Source organism: Amphiprion ocellaris, chromosome 7, assembly GCF_022539595.1.
Source record: "Amphiprion ocellaris isolate individual 3 ecotype Okinawa chromosome 7, ASM2253959v1, whole genome shotgun sequence".
NCBI lineage: Eukaryota > Metazoa > Chordata > Actinopteri > Pomacentridae > Amphiprion > Amphiprion ocellaris.
Window position 1 is genome coordinate 7832794 of NC_072772.1, and position 20643 is coordinate 7853436.

The 20643-nt window shown below is 39.9% G+C and overlaps 1 protein-coding gene across 9 annotated transcripts; it reads left to right on the top strand.

Annotated features, from left to right (window-relative positions):
* Positions 1–131: 131 nt before the first annotated feature.
* On the top strand, positions 132–20464 carry foxn1 (forkhead box N1). Of its 9 annotated transcripts, none has more exons than XM_035941096.2 (10): positions 132–7090; positions 7702–7879; positions 12608–12731; positions 13492–13767; positions 14067–14159; positions 14661–14791; positions 14997–15093; positions 17352–17559; positions 17730–18155; positions 20095–20464. In XM_035941096.2, exons 2-10 carry the CDS (start codon positions 7809–7811, stop codon positions 20409–20411), a joined length of 1743 nt encoding a protein of 580 aa, XP_035796989.2. In that variant the 5' UTR covers positions 132–7090; positions 7702–7808; the 3' UTR covers positions 20412–20464. The 9 variants fall into 9 exon arrangements, with proteins under 9 accessions (XP_035796989.2, XP_035796988.2, XP_054868143.1 ...); XM_035941095.2 differs by having other exon boundaries at positions 13495–13767; positions 17727–18155; XM_055012168.1 differs by having other exon boundaries at positions 132–668; positions 17727–18155.
* The last annotated feature ends 179 nt before the right edge of the window (positions 20465–20643 follow it).

The following is a 20643-nucleotide window of genomic DNA, read 5'->3' on the forward strand; positions in this document are numbered from 1 at the left end:
GAGAAACTCTGTCTAGCCTTTATTTATGAAGACTGGATATGAAGATCTGAACATGATAAACAAACTATCATTCCTACTTTCTCATTTAGTTACTGAGAAATGATACACAGGACATAGAATTATGAAAATACTGTAATTAGTCAAACTAATTAGTGTTTTTTTGTGTCAAACATTCAATATTCAAAAAACATCTTCAGAGTAGAGATGCTGCAGCTGCTAAGGGTTTACTGTACTTTTCGACTGTTAAATTTATTGATGGGCTCAAATCTCATTGCCATCAATACGATTAGGACCACAGCTGATTGAAAGAGAGCCATGGGGACAGAAGGCAAATCCCTTCAAAGGGTCAGTGTGGGAGAAATGCAGAATGATTGAAGGTAAGGAAAGTCTATTAAAGAAGGCTGATTGAAAGCATTTCATTGAACTCCTTGGCAGGGGGCCGTAGATCAGCTGTATGTGAAGGCCTGGAGCTGAAGGGATTTTAAATATGTGAAACTACAGGGCATAGAGGTCAAAAGAGGAAGCAGTCATGAAATCCAGACCATTTTTGTTTAATCCAGGGACCATGCTTCTGGTAAAGGCTGAGCAACAACATCATTCTCTCTTCCTGAATTTGTTTGAACAGTAATGGAAGATAATAAAGGTGTGATGGATGTCTGTGATCGGAGGTAAGACAGCATATTTCTGTTACATGTTCTTTCTTTTTTCCATACTTGATGTGAATGGCTTTTACATCAGCTAAGTCTCAATTTGATTTGTGACTTTGACTTATACTTCAAAGTTTTGGTGGATTGTCAGTATTTGTGTCATTCAGATCACATGCAAGAACTGTTGACATGAACCAGTATGATGCAGAACCATTTGCAGTTCTACTTCCTGGAAAACTTCATGACTTGACTGTGCTTTGCATTTCTGGTTGTGTTTTTATTAACTAGTCATGACACAGAAATTGTGACTATAACATACTTAGTTGTACAGACAGCTGCACATTTTATTATTAAATATCCTTGGGATAGGAGAAGTAATTACTGGATTTATATAGCCTCACCCTGAGCCAAAAAGATGAAGAACTCAGTGATAAAGCTTGCTGCCTCAGGGACTCTGAATGTTTGACTTATCAAAAGACACTCATAAATCACTGTTTCTGAAGATTTTAAATGAGGAAATTGACTTTAACTTACATTTATTCCCTGATTTACAAATCTATTTTTATTGGAGAAAATCATCAGAAGTTTTATGAAGGTAATATGAAACCAACTGTCTAGTGACAGACATTCTCCTACTGAGAAATGTTTAGGTGTGGCTTTGTGCAAAAGCTTTTACCAAGAAAATCCTTGAATAGATGACGGAAACAAAAGTACCCAAAATAGATGCTGCTCAGGCATTCTCTGGAAACAAAGTAAGCAAACAACTTTGTGTTATCATAAAAAAAAATGTGAGAGCACGCACTGCCGAAACACTAAATTTGTGAAGGAAAAACCAACATTCAGATATTCCCCAACTGGTAAAGATTACAGATCTCTAATGTTTAGGGCAACAAAGGAGGTGCATTATGATATAACTATGTTGTTTTCAAGATAAAGATTAATTTGCATTTGGTGCCACTACATTCTTCACAGTGGCAGCTTCCAGGGAAGAGGTGTGCCGCAAGTTTTAACTATCTGTTGATTAGATTTATCTTAGTAACCAGACAGGTAAATTTCACAGCATCAGCAACTGTGGATTCGTTGTCAAACCCCCTTTTCCCCACATTTGTCTGTCCTCACAGCTATGTTGGCAAGTTTCTTACATTTAGCTAAGTTATCTTCATTAATGTGATCATGGTCTGTTTTTATTAAAGTGAGGTGTTGATTCTGCATGGATTCATGCTTGTGCTGCTGTCATACTATGTTAAATTGAGATTTATAATACCGTAATTTCCGGACTATAAGCCGCTACTTTTTTCTCACGCTTTGAACCCTGCGGCTTATACAACGATGCGGCTAATGTATAGATTTTTACGTGCGAGCTTCATGCCATCAATACATTTAGCCTCGTCACATCAGACCAATGAAATTACCAAACAGGTCACAGTGGACCAATGAAACTGTTCGAATTAAATCAAACACACTCTCACTAAATTCTTCAAATCAGTCATTTTGCGCTTCATGCACACACCGTCATCATGGAAAACACACAAAGAAATGCATATGATGCAGCTGTTGCAGGCCGAGTCTGCTCTCCTTTACCCTCGGCAGGTTGCGATGTGTGTGTATGTGTGTGTGAGTGTGACGTGAGGAGGAGCGCTGCAGGTGTGTGTGTTGCAGAGATGAGTGTGGAAGCGGAGGCATAGTGAGATGCACCATGATGATACAGCCAGTTATACAGGACAAGAGTGGGAAGCCAGTTCACGTGGACAGTTGCTGCTGGTTCAATAAAGTGCCTCATTCTCCCCCTGCAAAGTTTGTCCGGACTTATATCTGGCGGTTACCATTAACGAGCCCCGCTAAGCTAAGCGGGCTAGCACGACCCGAGGCTGCCCAACCGCTCAGCTAAGCGGGCTAGCACGACCCGAGGCTGCCCAACCGCTAAGCTAAGCGGGCTAGCACGACCCGAGGCTGCCCAACCGCTAAGCTAAGCGGGCTAGCGCTAGCCGAGGCTGCCCAACCGCTCAGCTAAGCGGGCTAGCGCTACCCGAGGCTGCCCAACCGCGGTTCGGCGGCCGGCAGAATCGGGTCGGAAACACAGTTTTTAAGTTAAAGGCAACCGATCTGCCTGTCGAAGAAGGAAATAGAGCGTAAGCTTGATATCAGTGAATCAATGGTGAGACGTTGGAGTCGGCCGCGTGAACTGACTCAATGCGTTTTACTGCGATGTTACAGGCACTGTTCGGAAAAAGCATACTTTAATTAAAAGTTTAAAAAAATCTTTCTGTGTAAATATCTCATGTTACAACGTGGACACCTGCGGCTTATAGTCAGGTGCGGCTTGTATATGTACAATTTTTTTTTTCTTTTTAAATTTAGTGGGTGAGGCTTATATTCCGGTGCGCTCAATAGTCCGGAAATTACGGTAGTCTAACTTCAGCGATAGTGAATATATTGTCAGTGCCACTCACGACACAAATTTACAAAGAAAAAACAAGTCAATAACAAATAATTTTTATTCAGTTGTTCCCATTTTGGTAGTTCAGTAGCAAAATAGGACAAATCAAAAACTTGGTCTGATGATACTTGAAAAATTAAAGTATAATCAAAGTAATTATATAATCAGCCTCAAGAGACCACCAGTGTTTGTGTCAATTGTCATGACAATCCATCCAGTAGTCTTGGAGCTGGAAAACAATTATTTAGAAATGTAGAATGTTGTTCTACAGGTACCAGCTGTAACAGGAGCTACCAGAGGGGTGGTTTTGAGTATTTTGGCAGGTATGTCTCTCTCTCTGTCAGTCGCGTTGCAACTGTAAAAGACTTTGCAGTTGTGCCATTAAAATCAAATTGAAGGCCGACTAACAAGACAGGTGAGGTCTGACCCATGAGGACTAAATTTTCGACAACGTAATAACATTTTGGCTGCTGTGATCTATTACCGGATGGTCTCTTCATAGCAGTTGAGCCAGCATGTGTACATTCCATGTAGTTGATAGAGGTACCGCAAGGAACTACATGGATGAATTTGTTAATTTGTGTGATTTATATCAAAATTGTACTTTAAAATGAAATACTTCTGCTGCTCCTCCAGCCACTCCATTTACCTTGATGAACTGGATCATTTATCAGAGCACAGATATCCTATTGTCCTCTTTCTTACCCAGCTCTTACCAGACTTATTATCTCTCAAATCAGACCTCTGGGACCTCACTTTTCTGTGGAGATGCACCAAACTCTTGTAGCACTACACAAGAACCTGCCTGAAGATCCCTCGTTGCCAGGTACACGATGCTAACAAAGTGTAAACAAGTTCAGTTAGCAGCCAGCTAACAGCAGAGGAGGTCTGCAACACCAGCTATCAGGTACTTCCAGCGCAGCCTTGATATATATCCCCAGAAACTTTCATCATTAACATCTTGAGTCATCCCTCATCTGGCAGTTTCACAACTACATATGTCTTGAGTTGTTAATAGACAACAATATATTCCTTAGACTCCCCATTGGTCAGTTAGAACTGAAGATGCCCTCTAAAAGTAAGGTGTCACACCTTGAAGAACGAGAAGACCTGAAGCTCATAGGATTACCATGCCCTGGATGACCGAGTATCTACACAGACTAGTCAGCATCAGCTGGAGTCTGCAAACTAATTCTACAAACAACAAGAGCAATCAAGCAAATTGGCACCGAGCTACAGCATTATCAGCAAGGACTGCATGCATCTTCAGAGCACAACTCTTCCCAGCATGCTCATCAGAGACTGAATTGGTGGATCTGCCAGCTGATGGACCAGTACCCCAACCAGCTAAAAAATAATAAAGAACCCAGAATGGAGCCCTGTGGAACTCCGCAGCTGAGTGGAAGAAAAAGATACCCTACCAGTTTCTGCTGAGAGTGCCCCTATAGATCAACATTATTGATACCAATAAAAGATTCCTGATGAAGTTTGGATAAAGTTTATGTTGATATGGTCAGCAGCTTAGGTAAGATTGAGGAGAATTGAAACAGAGTAAAGACCTACATGTAGGGCGATCAGTAGCTTGTTAGGGACCCATAACCTGAGCAGTTTCAATACTATGAAAAGTGCAAAAATCTGGTTGGAATTTGCAGGAGACCTGATTCTCATTCATAAAGCGGTAAGTTGTATGGAGACAGTTTGTTCAATCATTTTATATAAAAATGGTAGCTCTGAAATTACTGTCAACTCTAGGATCAAGAGCAGCTTTCTCAATAAGTGGGTCGACAGTGACATGTTTAAAATAATAGGAAAATATGCCAGAGAATAAGAAGTGATTTATAATTGATATATCTGGATCGACTGTCTCAATAATTTATTTAAAAAAAAAAAAAACATGTAGGGATACCTTCAGCTGTGCCGATGGAGGGATTTATAAGTGCATCGGTGTCTAATAGGTTTTGAAGACAGATTTCTTGAAAATGAGTTGGCAGTGTGAGCATGGTATTATGTCAAGCACACTAGAGTCAGGGGAAATAAGCTGCATGACTGCTAAAACTTTATCTTCAAAATAATTCAGAAATTCTTCACCTCACTGGGTCCTGACAGCTGTAATCTGGTAGATTGACATTGGAACTCTTTAGAACGAGTGGGTGAAACCTCAACAAGAACAGCCTTTTGGTTGGACAGTGCAAAATCTGCTAAACCGACTTCCTAGACAAAAGTCATTGGTGAGAACAGGTTAAGAGCCTGACCTTTGTTGCATGACAGTTTCTCAACAAACTCTGTAAGGGTGTTTCTGAACTCCAAGCAGTTTCTGGGCATTTTTCACTCCACTCATTAAGGGCTCATTTTTCACTGCACTGTCAAGACCTGCTCCCCTAACTGGAAACAACACAACTATGGCTACAAGTAGAGAGACCTCAAAAAGTTATTTTGAGCAATATAACAAACTTGGAGTTCCAGAAAACATTTTGTTTTAAAAACTTAAAACTAAAGTTGAATTTCCCACAGGTGTTACCTGTTCTGGCCTTGCTGCTTTTATTTTATTAATCAAGTATGTTTTATTTTTCTCTCAGTCTCTTGTTGTCTACTCTCTGTTCTGTGTAAACACTGCCTGCAGTTCAGCCGAAAAATTGCTGAATTTTTGTCCCGACTTTTGGTCACATTTGAGTCAGTCATTGCTTCTTGGTGCTGTTGTTTTTTGTTTATTTATTTATTTATTTTACAAGAACTTGTGCAAGTTTTGACAGTTTTTAAAGGACACATGTAGATATGAGATATGATATGAAATATTTTAAGCTTTGATTTTGTTTAAAATTGTTCATTTAAAGACTGTCTAAAAATTGAAATTCTGACAGTTCTCTCTGGTTTTACAGTTTCTGTTTACGATAAATGCTGTAATTTTAAAAACATGACTTTCAAATTGGCGGGTGGGTTCTGGGGTTCAGAGCGTTAAAATAACAGCTTAATAAAATTAAAACCAAAACAAAAGAGAAACAGCAGACTTAGATATCAAAATTGCCAGAAGCAGAACCTTGTATTTAGTCATGATTTCTTAAAAAAAAAAAACAAGAAACGAAAAATTCTCAAATAAAAGAGTAGGTATGTAGATTTGTGGGCCTGTAGCTTAAAAGCATGCAGAGTTTTTTATACCTAAAAAATCTGAATAGTGGACCTTATGTCCCATCAGACTGAATAACACTGACGAGATGTTGATTTGCATATAACAGAACATAAAACACATACACAGCTTACATAGAAATACCTGTCATCGTGCTATGATTCATTTCTTTACTTTGAATCAGAGTTTTAAAGGATGTGTCTCATAGAGGTGTGGGCTGATTCGAGATCTTAAAAAAGTTCTGAGGAATCAGAGCGGTGCCGGAAACCACAGCTTCTTTACTTTTAAATAAAAAAAGGCCAATAACATGTTCTAACTCTGGAAAACATGATATTGCAACTGAGAACACCTGAGTACTGGAGCAATTATTTCTCAGGGGACAATAAGACTTTCACTTGAAGAGCCCCCTGGAATCTGTTCCCACATTACTTCCTCCTCAAGATCTCCATCTTTGGCAGAAAGAGCCTTCGGCGGTGGCTTCGCTCTGCAGAGGCCTTGCACTGTAACACAAGAGTTTATTCAATCTGTAATTAATCCTCGGTCTCTGTCATTCTGCCTCGCCCTCTCACTGAGGACAGGGTTTGTTTAAGGTATAGCTACGAGCTAACTCTGCTGCTGTTCCTGGTTCATTGGGAGGATAGGATAAGAATCTACCTGTATTGACATACCTCTACTCCCTCTCTCACTTTCTCCTTCATTACTCTGCCTCCCTCGCTCTTTGCGCTTATACCGTCGCCGTAAATGTTTCAGTGAAGAGCTCAAGTTTAAACCTCTCAAGAGAAAACTAGACGCCCACATGGAGCATCTTAAAATGAGCATAGGAGCTGCCCGCTGGTTCTGAGATTAGTTTGACCTCACATCTCGCAGACTGCAACAGCCTGATTGGTGGGTATGTCCATTAGTTATGACACTAATTGCTAGTCGCTGCATTGGAAACTGAAATTTCCAGATTGACTGCTTCGGTTTACATCCAGTGCTTTTTGGGTTTGTTTGCTACATCTGCCGTGCTGCATGTGTTTTCTCAGAAATGATCCTGCCTGTGTTTACCTGTGCCCATGTTTGTTTGAATACTCAACAGTTAAATGAAACTAGATCACATTTAAGGCAGCCTTTGCCATGGGCGAGCTCAGAAAGCAGCGCACGCTGCCTGTTTTCTGCCACTGGCTGTGATCAGTGGTGTATCCTATGTCCCATTCAGACAAGAAACCATTCAGCCAGGCAAAGAAAGACTGATGTAAGGAGGAAGAGAGTGCTGCCAGCTGCCAATGACTGCACCAGTAGATCTTTTGGAACCTGTTGCAGCAGGTTTTTCTTTCTGTATATCTTATTGCTGGGCTAGGTTGGACGAGTGCCATTTGTAGACACGCACACACACACACACACACACACACACACACACACACACACACACGCACACGCACACACGCAAAATGAGGATGATATTCTGAGCTGCCAAAATCTGAAACCAACCCATCAACCTTTCCATTCACATTTAGACAGCCAATCTAACAGAAGTGCCTCGCTGTCAGGGTGAAGGAGGCTAGACGTGCACACATCCACGAGGGAAATGGACTTCAGGTGTCAGCAGAGGTTGCAGCACTGAATGAGAGAATCTGACTGGGACTACACATCCACTAAGAGAGAGTGTGTGCAGCTACTGAACCTTGAATTTAGGTGAGTTTATTTCACAGTTGCTAATATGTGAATTATGACATTTGCTCTAAAATACAGTCTTATTTATCTAATGTTTACACTGTAACTAAGAGACTCAGTACAGTACTCAGCTGTTGGGTCTGTGCTGTCGCTGTGGGAGCTGAATGCTGCTTAATCTCTCTGAAGTTTGAGTGGCAGCCTTCTCATGTCAGTATATAATGCAAACAGTGAAGCTTGAGATGAACAGATAAGCCTGCTCACGTGTTCTGACAACAGCGAGTATCAAAGACAATGAGCTGCTTCATAAACACCTGCGTGAAGCCGGTGAGATACCGTGCTGATAGCTGCACTGATCCTGACAGATGACGTGTGTGATCCAAGCTCCTCAATTGGCTTGCAAAGGCGTGTTTCAAATCAAAAGTTAATTGAACATAAAAAGAACCAAACATGTTATGTAATATAGACAAAGTGTCTTGATAAGCATTTATGGCCCTGCAGCATAAAGAAATTAAACCTTTTTATTTGCTATCTTTCAATCAGTGATCAGATTTGATCAGCGGTCAACTGTCTGTTGGATTTTATCACAAATGATTTTTTAAAAAAGTCAAAAAAGCACAAATTGTTTTCTAAAATGCCACTTCGCACCTCATGTAGCAGGTGAGTTATTCATACTGAGTGCTTTTAATCCCACCTGACAGGAGGGGTTCATGACACGGCTGATTCTTTATTGCAACTAAAAATATTTTGCCCTTCTACCTTTGGCCAAACCATGAACTTTTGTTAATGTGTTCAAACCATATTGATAAGATCTGAATGCATAGCAGCCGCACTGTCTTGTCTGCAACTTGTCGACTCTCTTTTATGGTGCCTGATTGTTTTATTTTTTTTTTAAAAAACCACATTGACAGAGGTTGCCACTGGCTCTTTTCCAACATCAAAACTCAAAGAATGAAATTTGCATATTAGGACTTGGTCGTGTTACTGCACGAGTTCACCGGAAAATGTGACATAAGACATTTAAGGGTGGGGTGAGGCTCTCTGCACACACCCCATGGAGAATGTGGTCAGTCTCACTTTATAGCAAACAATTATTCAGGGTTCAACTGATGTGAATACCACAGACAGGTTGCGCTTGATTTACAATAAAAGCATTTTTGACTTGAGATGCTGCTGTTAAAGATGTTGTTTAACAGATCCGTGATTTATGGAGGTTTCAAATTGAGGGCTGGAAGAAGAATACAGTGGGTAAATATCATCCAAAGTAATTAAAAAAAAAAAAAAAAGTATAAACAAAACAAACTTATGCATCAAATGTAAAAAATACTACAGCAGTGTGTGTCCTGTCACTGTTATGCCATAAGCTGTAATTTACTACTGTAGCTGGATAAGGTGGAGCTGTTTTTTATTACTGTACATACCGCTGGGTAGTTTTGTTTTTGACAACTGTGAAATAAATGGTACAAATACAGTACAGTGTAATAGTGAGGAAGTACAAGTAGCACAACGATGGTAATTAGTTGTAAATGACTGTAGTACTACTTTAGTTGATACTAAAAGATCCAGTGGGTGACCACTGGAATGTTAAAAGTGAAATTAAAGACTTTTTAGCACTAAAATGTTTGTTGCTTTGAAGAAATATATGTTTGATTTGACTAATTCAAAAAGCTCAAGTGTCATTTTAGTGTCACATAACATTTTTAAATACAGTTTTGCACAAGTCAAGCCCCGGACTTTGTTTCCGTCTTTTCAAATGAAGCACACCAGGAATGGGTGTTTTCGTAGTCAGCATAAACAGGAGGAATAAGTACAACAAATAAAAGTTTTCTTTTATTTAAAATAGAATCTGCTTCTTCTATGCATCAAAATCACAAAAGCCTTAATAGACTTAAAAGAATTACTTACTATTCTATTACTAATCTCAATATCTGTGCCAATGATTTAAAACAAGAACTCACTGAAATGCTAAATATGCAATATTTAGCATTTCAGTGAGTTCACTTAATAAAATGGCCAAATATTTAAAATACAAATGCAGGTGTTTCTGTTAAACTGACTTTCCTATGTTTCTTTATTCTGTTCAGCCTCTCAGTTGTAAATATGACACAGTGAACTGTCCCAATGCTGGGAAGGGCAAATAAGGCCAACTATGTCAATAATGTCAATAATAATCCAGCAGAGAGAAAAAGATGCATGATGATTGATTCAGACATGTGACATCTGCTGTTGATGGGTTCTATATGAATACTTTCATTCACGTACTTAAAAGAGGATTAGTTCGTAGCATATTTTGGCTGAAGCTGCTGCAGACAGAACCACTCCTAAGATTGTTGGCAGCTGTCGAAGAATGTGAGTGAGCACATTTTTACTATGCTGTCAACCTATGATCAGGAGAGCGAGTGTTCGTATTGCACCAAATATTCTCAAAAAAGTGATGGAGACCGAAAGCAGAAACCTCATGTGAACATTTGACTTGATTTGTTTTATAAAATCAGATCAGTTTGGATCCTCACATTTGAATCATGTACTAATTTTAAGCTAGAATGTCATCCTTAATAACATTAATAATAAAAGACACAAACAATTTAAAAAAGCATCCTGTTTTGATAACATTTCCTTTAGGTTTTGAAGTACTTCTTCAAATCCTTGAAGACTTTTCAATCAACTGAACATCCTCATCCAGGTAGATGAAAGTATGTTTTCTCTATACATTTAAAGCAGTAATGTATTAGTGAAAATATAAAACACTGTAAACAATTTCCTTATTAATCTGTTTGTTTGTTTGTTTGTTTTAGAAAAGTTTTAGTTATGTTATACATTTTTTGTTAAGGGCATTGCTTTTTTGGATTATAAAAGAAGTGCAACTTTGTATGCAGGTTAAATGTTTCTACAAACGATTTCAATAGAATAGAGTTTTATTGCTATTTGCACGGGTACATTACAGTGCAGGTACATTAAAGCTTTAACTAAGCTCAAAGAAAAAATAAAATAAACTTAAGAAAAATGTAAGAGCAGCAGCAATAAAAAAAATGTGTTGTTTAACAATCTTCATGGTATTTTCTTCCTTGTTCTTATCAAGCCAATACACACAAACTCACATTATCCTGCTTGAGCTCCTACTTCTCTTACTGTAAGTGCATTTGTTCTGGCTGGTGTCAATGTATCTGTCAACCAAACGAGAGGGTTTGTTGCTGCAGTGATGATAAATCTCTCAACTTTCACCTCGACACTTTAGCCTCTTTTGATCTGAACAGAAAGCGCCACGATTGCTACTTCCTTCTCTTACACACACACCACCAGGGATTCCACTTTCTCTGCCTCAGCGTTATTTGGCTTTACGTGACCTAACCTCCATGGTTTGTTGGCACTTTTAATGAGCTTGGTTTATGTCGGGGCTGAGGTTACCTTTACTGGAAGCAGGGCCACGTGTGTCTCACCTCCGCTGGGATCAGATAACACGTCTTCAACACTCAGTCAGATAAAGGCCCCTGTACGTCCACCGATGTCAGAGTTCGGAGGTTTTAATGTAGCGGCACTGAAAATGAACTCAACTGTTCCCACAACTGCTCTCATGCTGTCAGAGGACGCAGGGTTGTGTATCTCACAGATTTACAGCAGACTAATGACTCAGAAGATATGATCTCTAAGGATCAGTGAACAAAAACATACCATTATCGCTTCCTGTTATGTGGTAACAGCAATGTAACTCAAATGTCACCATTAGCCGCTTGAGTTTTCCTCAAGTCGATTTCACAGTTTATAGGAGCTGCTTGACAATTTTGCTTCTTTGCTTTCTGGATGAGAGTCAGATAAGAAAATTGATGTCTGGTGCTGCCGGCAGCAGTCTGTTAGCTTAGCTTAGCATTAAACTGGAGGACTGGGATCAAGAGGAAATAGAAAACTTGGTTCTCCAAATGTAAACAACAACTCAAGTTTTTGTACAAATTAAACAATCAAGAGAGGAGTTACTCCATCTGAAATCATTAGAGGCCATCTTCCTAACCATCTCTGATTTGCTTGAAGCTTCTGTTTACATCATTTAAAATACTATATATGGAATTTTAGATTGATACTGATACTGAATACTTTCCATGATAATGTTTAGTTGTTTTTTTTTGTTTTTTTTTTTTTTAAACAATGGCCTCTTCCAGCAGTTTTTTATGTTGTACTTTGGAATTTCAGGCAACATCTCAGTAACTGTTAAAGATAAAAGGCTGAGATTTTCACTGTTATATCACTGATTCAGAATCTGCAAGATTCTGTAAGTAGATCAAACAGTCTCTGATGCTGGGTGTGTTGAAATATGGGGAAAAAAATGCAGCGGTAAAGAAAAGTTCGATCTTTGAGCACACATTAACAACAAGATAAGGCAGTCGTCAACTAGTGATACTGACCCATTAGACATCTTTATAAATATCCATTTTTCATGCTGTAAAATATTCAGGCAGAGCAGAGACAGCCGAGCAGAAATAGTTGGAATGACCCATCTGTGACTTTTTGAGTTTTACAGCTGCTAGTAGGCTGATTTTATTATTTTTGCTCGTTGTATTTGTCACAAAAATATGACCATAGAATCAATATTCGCATGCAACACACAGCAAGAATGCAAATAAGTGTGTTTCCAATCCATTGCTTCCGCAGCTTTGTGTAGTGCTTAATTTGAAGCCCCTTACAGCAATTCATCTCCTGCAAATGATGCAGAGCTCTACTGATGAGGCTTACCCCCTCTTTTTTAAAAAAATTTCTTTGCAGGGGCCGATTCTGGTGCAGCATGTCACACTCCCACAGCAGCAAGTCTCAAACGTCAGCCCCTCAGGTCGGCCTCCACACCTGTGAGCCCTGTGGGACCTGCTGCCAGCAGATGGCAGAATCACAGGTACTGAGCTGCTGCTGGCATTTTATGTTTCAACCCAAGGACAACCTTTTTCTGTGGAACACTGGAAACAGTAAATCAGCCCTAACTCTGTTTTCAGGCTGCTTGTAAGCATCAGCAGGACTGAATGCAGGGATTGTTTCTGGATCACACCAAGTATATGCCGACAAATTGTCTGACTTGAACCGTCTTTCAGGCAAACTAATTACAAATCTTGAAGGTATATAGTTAAAACAAACACTCCTTAAAGAATAGATCATATACTTGTTTGCTTTCTTGCAGAGAGTCGCGTAAGAGCACCGATGCCAATCTAATTTCTCTTAATTCAAAGGTAAACATGAAACCTTTGTCAGTGACTGTTTATGAAAGTTGGAAACATCCAGTTGTGCCTTTTTGGGAAGTTATGTCACGTTTTGTCACCTAGCCAGGCAAAACAAAAGTTCTTGTGCCACAAAAAAAAAAAAGATTTCATTATGTTAATATGCAAATTAGAGGCAGTTTGAAAGGGTGAGGCAGTGTTGTTTTGGCTAGTTTTTTTTTTTTTTTAACCATAGGAGACCAGATTTAGCCGCTCTGGCCTTAGGGGTTTCCAGTGAGTATCCTGGCATCATCTTTCATCTTTGTTGAAAAAAAGGGGTGGAGACAAGGATTACACACTCCGAAAGCTGGCTCAGCAGTTCTGTAAATGGTAATTTGCATCTGTAATTATGTACTGACAATCACACCGCAGGCTAACAAGGAGAATGATGTCTTATCCACCCAGCAGGAGAGCAACACCTTCAGCCTGAGGACTCCAGCTGCCAACAGGAGGCACAGCGCTGATGGCGTCACCAGTTCGGCTCCCGGTCGAGGGCCCGTCGACTCCGACCGCTTCCACCCGTACCGTCGACAGTTCAGCGAGGGAGCTGTGGCGGCTGCTGGGTGTGTCCAGCAGTGTTCTCCTCCCTACAGCCGCCTGCAGGAGGTTTGCAGCCCTGAAGCTTGTCTGCACAGCGACGAGGCGCCAACATCCTGGGAGCAGTACAACGACAGCATTCAGGTGTGTAGACCTATAATGCACCCAGGTTCAACCTCACTGCTTCACTTCACACTTTCAGGTTGACATCAGGAAGGTGACTTAACAAGTCCAACAGGCTATTACCAAATCATATTACACAAACACATGCCTGCTCACACTGAAGCAGCTCAGTTATGTGGCTACATTCAATGTTTTTATAAGAACAATACATTGAATGACACTTTAAAGCATTAAGGTCAACAACCTCAATTAAACCCAGCAGCTCTGTTGCACAAGTTTTGATGGGCAACAGTTTAGTTTTTTCCCCCTTCTCTCTGCAGAGTTCATACCCAGACCTACCAGCTGTACCAGTGGAGTCCTGCTTTCTGTCTCGAAGTTATCCGTCATACAGTTCATCGAGTTCATTGCAACAGGTGAGTCAGGATTGCAGCAGGAGATGGGATGTCTGTAGATGATTAATATAAACACAAGTGGTATTTGGAATTAAATTTCTGATTTTAAGGTATTACAATATGTGTGCACACAGTATTATTATTTATCCTTTGCGCATCTCAAGTTGTTTGCACCATATACTAAGCTAAATTGCACATTCTCACGTGTATAATTTGCACATTCCTGCACATTATCAACATTTCTATTCCATTTCACTGCTTTTATAACACCTTGAATTTGCTACACTGCTCATTGCTCTGTCTTGTAACACTGACTGTCTTCTGACTTGCTTTTTAAATGTTTTTATCCTTCTTCAAAAAATTTCTGTGTTTATTTTTATGCACCAAAACACAAATTCTTCAAATGTAAAAAACCTACATGGTGATAAAACTCATTATGATTCTGTAGTTTGCACCAACTTGATTATTTGCTAGCAGTCAGCTCATGGTTTTGTCTGTTGTGTGTGTGCTGGTTGTCTGCAGGTTTCATCTAGATTGTATCCAAATAATGACCAGTCCAGCAGCTCAAAATATTCTCTCCAAAGTGTCTCGACTCCATCGCACCAGGAGAGCACACCACAGTCCCTCTATCCCAAGCCCATTTACTCATACAGGTAACAGTACACCATACTTCACCATATTTAACTGTTTTTATATTTTTTCCTCTACCTTCAGCAAATAGAAATGCATTTAAATCAACAATGCTTAGGATTGTGACATGACTATCATCATCAAATGAATCCGTGCATATGTGTGGTGCTTTTTTTTGTACAAATCTGAATTAGATGCTAATGGAAAATGTCTTCTTCATCGCTGCAGCATCTTGATTTTCATGGCTCTGAAGAACAGTAAAACAGGGAGTCTGCCGGTCAGTGAAATCTACAGCTTCATGACGGAACACTTCCCATATTTCAAGGTACGACGATACATGTCATCTTTAGCGCACTCACAGATTTGAACCAAATTAAAGATTCATTTGCACAAGCACAAAATGAATTCCCAGACACTGAACTGACATCTGGGCCACCAGCTTTATGGACTGGAAGTCTAAGTTTGTGCTTACAAGGTTGCAGCAACACTTCTTCTAGCTGTTCTCTGAACTTAAGGCTCAGGTTTGCCCAGTGTTTTCTTCCAAGTTAAAGGTCATTCAAACCATTTGTGTCGGTTGAAGCTGACATTGATTATCCTAATAAAACCCGTCTAATGAGTAACGGCACTGTTTGTTACTCCTGCAGCTGAAAAGAACCTGTTTACGCCAGAAACCCTAAACCATTCAGAAAATCACACTTGATAATGAAAAGCAAAGAGATATAATTATTTAATTTTGCTCCAAAGGTGGTTTTTGTAGATGTCATCTCTTATAAATTCATGCCCCGGTGCATTAATGTCAATTAAAAGAGGCAGCTGCAGGGTTGGCCCTCTGTTTGAACCGTGGTCATCACAAATGCTGCACATTTTCCAAAGGATTCCTCCTAATCAGATGAGCTGAGACTCACCTCTGGAAAGAGCTCCGAGGCTTGCTGCCATTCATATTCAAGAAGGCACCGTATATATGGCTGCTTTCCAAACAGCTGCCTGTATCATTAAACACAGGCTGCAGGGCCAGAAAGTACAGGAGGCAGATGATTAAAGTGATACTCTGAGGAAAGTCAGGTGCATTTTGCAAAAGCTGATTTTACATACTTTGTAAATATTGTTCAGTTCAGTTCAGTTGAGTTCAGTGGACACTTGTTCTGGCACGCAGATATTCTTCACTGCCAGAGCAGATGGTGGCAGAGTTAATATATGTTGTAATATTCCCTGCAGGGAGGACCGGGTTTCCTGGTTTCATTTGTAACAACTCATAATATTTAAACTGGAATGTTTGATGCACAGACACCGAAACTCTGTCTGTCTGTTTTCTACCACATTGGTCCAGTCTGAAATATCTACAGTCAGATCCATAAATATTTGGACATTGGCACAATGTTCAGCATCTCAGCTCTGTACACCACCAGAATGGATTTGAAATGAAACGATAATGATGTGCTTTAAGTGCAGACTTTCAGCTTTTCTTTGAGGTTTTCCACATCCAAATTAGGTGAACCGTGTAGGAATTACAACACATTTTATATGGGCCCTCCACCTTTTTAAGGGAACAGAAGTAACTGGACAAATAACATAATCATGACTCAAACTGTCACTTTTAATATTTGGTTGCAAATCCTTTGCAGTCATTGACAGCCTGAAGTCTTGAACCAATCGACATCACCAGAGGCTGGGTTTTGTCCCTGGTGATGCTCTGCCAGGCCTCTGCTGCTGCTGTCTTCAGTTCCTGCTTGTTCTTGTTACATTTTCCCTTCAGTTTTGTCTTCAGTAAGTGAAATGCAGCTGAAATGGATTCAGGTCAGGTGATTGACTTGGACTCTGTATTCACTCTGGTGAAGTTTTCTCTTAAAGGTTGACTGATACAGATACACCTACCTCCTGGAGAGCGTTCTTGATCTGGTCAACTGTTGTGTTGTTCTTCTTGACCAGGGAAAAGATTCTTCTGTCATCCACCACACTTGTTTTCTGTGGTCACTCGGGTCTTTTGGTGTTACTGAGCTCATCAGTGAGTTCCTTTTTTTAAAAAAAAGAATGTACTGAACTATTGATTTGACCACACCAAATGTTTATCTGTCTGATGGGTTCGTTTGGGTTTTTCAGCCTAATGTTGGCTTGCTTCACTGATAGTGACAGCTCTTTGGACTTCATATTCAGAGTTGACCTCACCAGATCCCAAATGCAAATACCACACTTGAAATGAACTCCAGACCTTTTATCTGCTCCTTGTAAATGGAATAATGAGGGAATAACACACACCTGGCCATGGAACAGCTGAGCAGCCAATGATCCAGTTACTTTTGGTGCCTTAAAAAGGTGGAGGGCACATATAAAATGTATTGTAATTCCTTCATCATTTACTTGATTTGGGCGTAAATACTCTCAAATTAAAGCTGAAAGTCTGCAATTAAAGCACATCATGATCGTTTGATTTCAAGTCCACTGAGGTGGTGTACAGAGCTGAAATGCTGAAAATGGTGCAAATGTACAAATATTTATGGACCTGACAGGATGTGATGAATTTGAGGCCTCCTAGCAGCCCAGTGGTTTAAGATGTGTAAGAAGCATTCTCTCCCTCTCTGTGTTCAGACAGCTCCTGATGGATGGAAGAACTCTGTGCGGCACAACTTGTCCCTGAACAAATGCTTTGAGAAGGTGGAGAACAAAAATGGGAGCACTTCTCGTAAAGGTTGTCTGTGGGCTCTGAATCCAGCCAAGGTGGAGAAAATGCAGGAAGAGCTGCACAAGTGGCGCCGCAAAGACCCCATCACTGTTCGCAGGAGCATGGCAAGACCGGGTGAGTTAGAATATTTATCAAAAGAAGAGGAAAACAGTGTTTCTCAGAAGATTCTTATTATTACAGTTGAAGTTTTTATTATGTATAAATGTCTGATTTTAAATTTATGACAGCTTGATGGTCATTTTAGTACACCCTATTTGACTCAAACGTTACTTTTTCTTCAGAAGAGCTTGATCGCCTTCTAGGGGAAAAACCGGACAAACTCAGGCCTTTGCCATCTTTCACCAGTCCGGCGTTATTATCCAGAGTGGCTCCCATCTACAGCACCGCCTCATCGTCTTGTACCCGGCTTCGACCAGTCTGTCAGCCCTTTCGCCGTTCACAGTATCCACATATTCAACCTCAGCAACCCTGTTATCTTCCTGATGCTCATCCAAACAACTCCTTCGCCCTGTACTCACCCTGTGAACAGCAGTCAGCCACTGCAAATCTGAACTCTCCCATGGCTGGGAAGATGCCGCCTCTTTACAACGGCACCCTACAGGCTGAGTATAGCGCTGGACCCAAGAGCATGCAGGACCTGCTGTTGGAGGGAGAAGCCAGTTATGATGTCGACACGCTGAACCCCAGTCTGACTGACCTGCAGCTGCAAGGTAAGAGACTTAAAGTTGCTCAAGCACGTACTGAACTTGGTTTTCTTTTGATGCTCCAAGCTCATGGAACATCCTCCAACACTAAAAATTCATGTTCTTCCTTCTCTTTCAGAGTTCAGAACTTTGATTTCTAACCATTGTGTTTCACATCGCAACTGTTTTACCTGATTTTATTTTATCTACCTTATCGCTGATGAAATTATTGTTCACAGTGATTATTCTGTACTTGTTTTATTGTGCTGTGGTTTTCATGCGTCTGTAATCTCGACGGCATTGGAAGTGAGGGAAACCTCAATGTCCTTTCGAGAATAAATAAAGGTTTGAATGAATGAATGAATGAATGAATGAATGAATGAAAGAGAGTCAAACAGGTACAAAATGGGAAAAAAACGGTGGGAAACATGTTGCTGTGTGATTGAACTCATAACAATTTGTACAGTTTAATTCAAATTTCTGTAGATATTCACATAGATATTGGCTGATATATGTTCATGGCTGATATACTGGTTTCTCAGTTTATTTGAGGATAAGAAAACACAGGAATACTGAAGTTATGTTTAAGGTAATTTAGAAATAGTTCATCGAAGAGCAATGACATGTTTATTTTCTTGCTTGATACATAATCCAGGTAATAATGGTTTCATGAGCAAATTTATCCCAAGAAAGGGTTTATATTATGTCTTCATATGACAAAATAGTCCCAGCTAATACATCTTTATCAGAATTATCGCTGTTACAGGAATATTTAGGTTTGTCTGTAGCAACAGCAGGGTATCCAGACATCAATCAGATCTAATGGCATCTTCAGCATTACCGGCTTTTTCTTCTTAGTGAGAAATCTCCCACCTACTCTGTCTTATTCACACTATACGTTGCAGAGCAAACACTTTAGATTAGCAGACCCCCACAGCTCTGTCTTCCCTATTCACCCACACGTCTTTATTTCTTTCCTATCCATTGTATTACTTACTCTGCTTCAATTTGTTTATGTTGTTAGTCAGAACTCTTTTAATGACTTATCATGATAGGAAAACATAGAGTATTTATATATAAATAAACTTTACAACTTTACTCTGCTCTATTCAAGTGTCAGTAAGTCATGACAACACGACAATGAAACATCATGCTCAAAATGAGGACCCTAAAACTCGAACAAATAAATTTTATGATTTTTTTTAACCTTAATATTATCCTTTAAACTCATGTTTTCCTTAATGTGACACATTAAAATGTCTTCTGTGAAAAATGACCAGTTTAAAGGTCCCATATTGTCTCCCTTTTAACAAGTTAATAGAAGTCTCACATGTGAACAGATGGTGTATTACAAGTTTCAGCTCAAAATATTGCACAAATTGCTAATTTTTATCATGCTTTTAATATCCACGTTTTTAGCCCTGCTGTGATGTCATAACTATCACAGCTCATTGAGAGACGCTTTTTCGTCAATGAGGGGATGTTCTTTTGTGTCTTGAGACACACTGGTGACAGAAAATTATGTTTAAAAGCAATTTAAAAAAATGGATTTGCATCAAATGTCCGCTTTAGCTAATTTTCAAGGGATGGAAACACAATTTGTACTCATTACCAGCCATGTGCTGAATGCTTGTATTTTATTGCCATACAGTTAAAGAAATAAGAAAAGTTATAATCACATACACACATTTCACAGGATAAAGTTCAGTCTGATCAAAGATCTATCAGATTTAACTCAGCATAAGATATGGGCCTGACTTGACTTTATTTCACTATTAGCATCTTAAAAGAAACAAATAAAGAGAGAAAAATTTGCTTCAGGTAACTGAGACAAACTTACATCCCGAAGTAAGTGAGTCTTCTGCCCTTCTGATATGAAATGACAAGGAAGCAACTTGTTGTGCATCACTGCTGAGCGACGATTAGTGGTGCTCTTCTAAATATTCATTTCCTTTCCTTTTTGCAGGTAACCTGTGGGAGGAGTTAAGAGACGACAGCCTGGTGTCAGAGTCACAAGTTGCCACGACAACCTCGTCCAGTACCTCCGTCCTGCAGGATCACCGCATCCAGACCAGCTGCCTGCAAAACACATCTGTCTGTCAGACATCAGCGATGACCGCCGGTGGTCGATGTAAAGTAGAATATGAGGATGAGGAAACAGGCCATGGACGAAACGCAGAGCAGCCTGCCTATTTGAACGGACGGCACCCTGTGGTTTACTCAGGAGTGGAGAGTTTGGCCGGATATCTGACCTCCTGCACCACGTCCATCTCCTTAATGTAAACCTCTCGCCTCTTTTACCATCTCTGACAATAAACGTACTTTGTGAACCTGAATGGAGAATTTTCCCACCACAGTATTTGCTTGGGGGTTATTTAACCCATCAAATCCTCTGTTTACAACTATGTGACAAACTGTAGAGGAAATGGTTATAAAGATATTCACTGCGTCCACAGATCAGTCAATAATAAACAAAAAAAGCAACTTTTGTCTGAATGTACAGATCCCTAGTTTA

Coding starts and splice junctions, on each gene's coding strand:
- foxn1 (XM_055012168.1), top strand. CDS start 7,809: ATGAGAGAATCTGACTGGGACTACACATCCACTAAGAGAGAGTGTGTG. Junction 12,732..13,491: donor AGCAGATGGCAGAATCACAG/GTACTGAGCTGC, acceptor TTATCCACCCAG/CAGGAGAGCAACACCTTCAG. Junction 15,094..17,351: donor AACACTTCCCATATTTCAAG/GTACGACGATAC, acceptor CTCTGTGTTCAG/ACAGCTCCTGATGGATGGAA.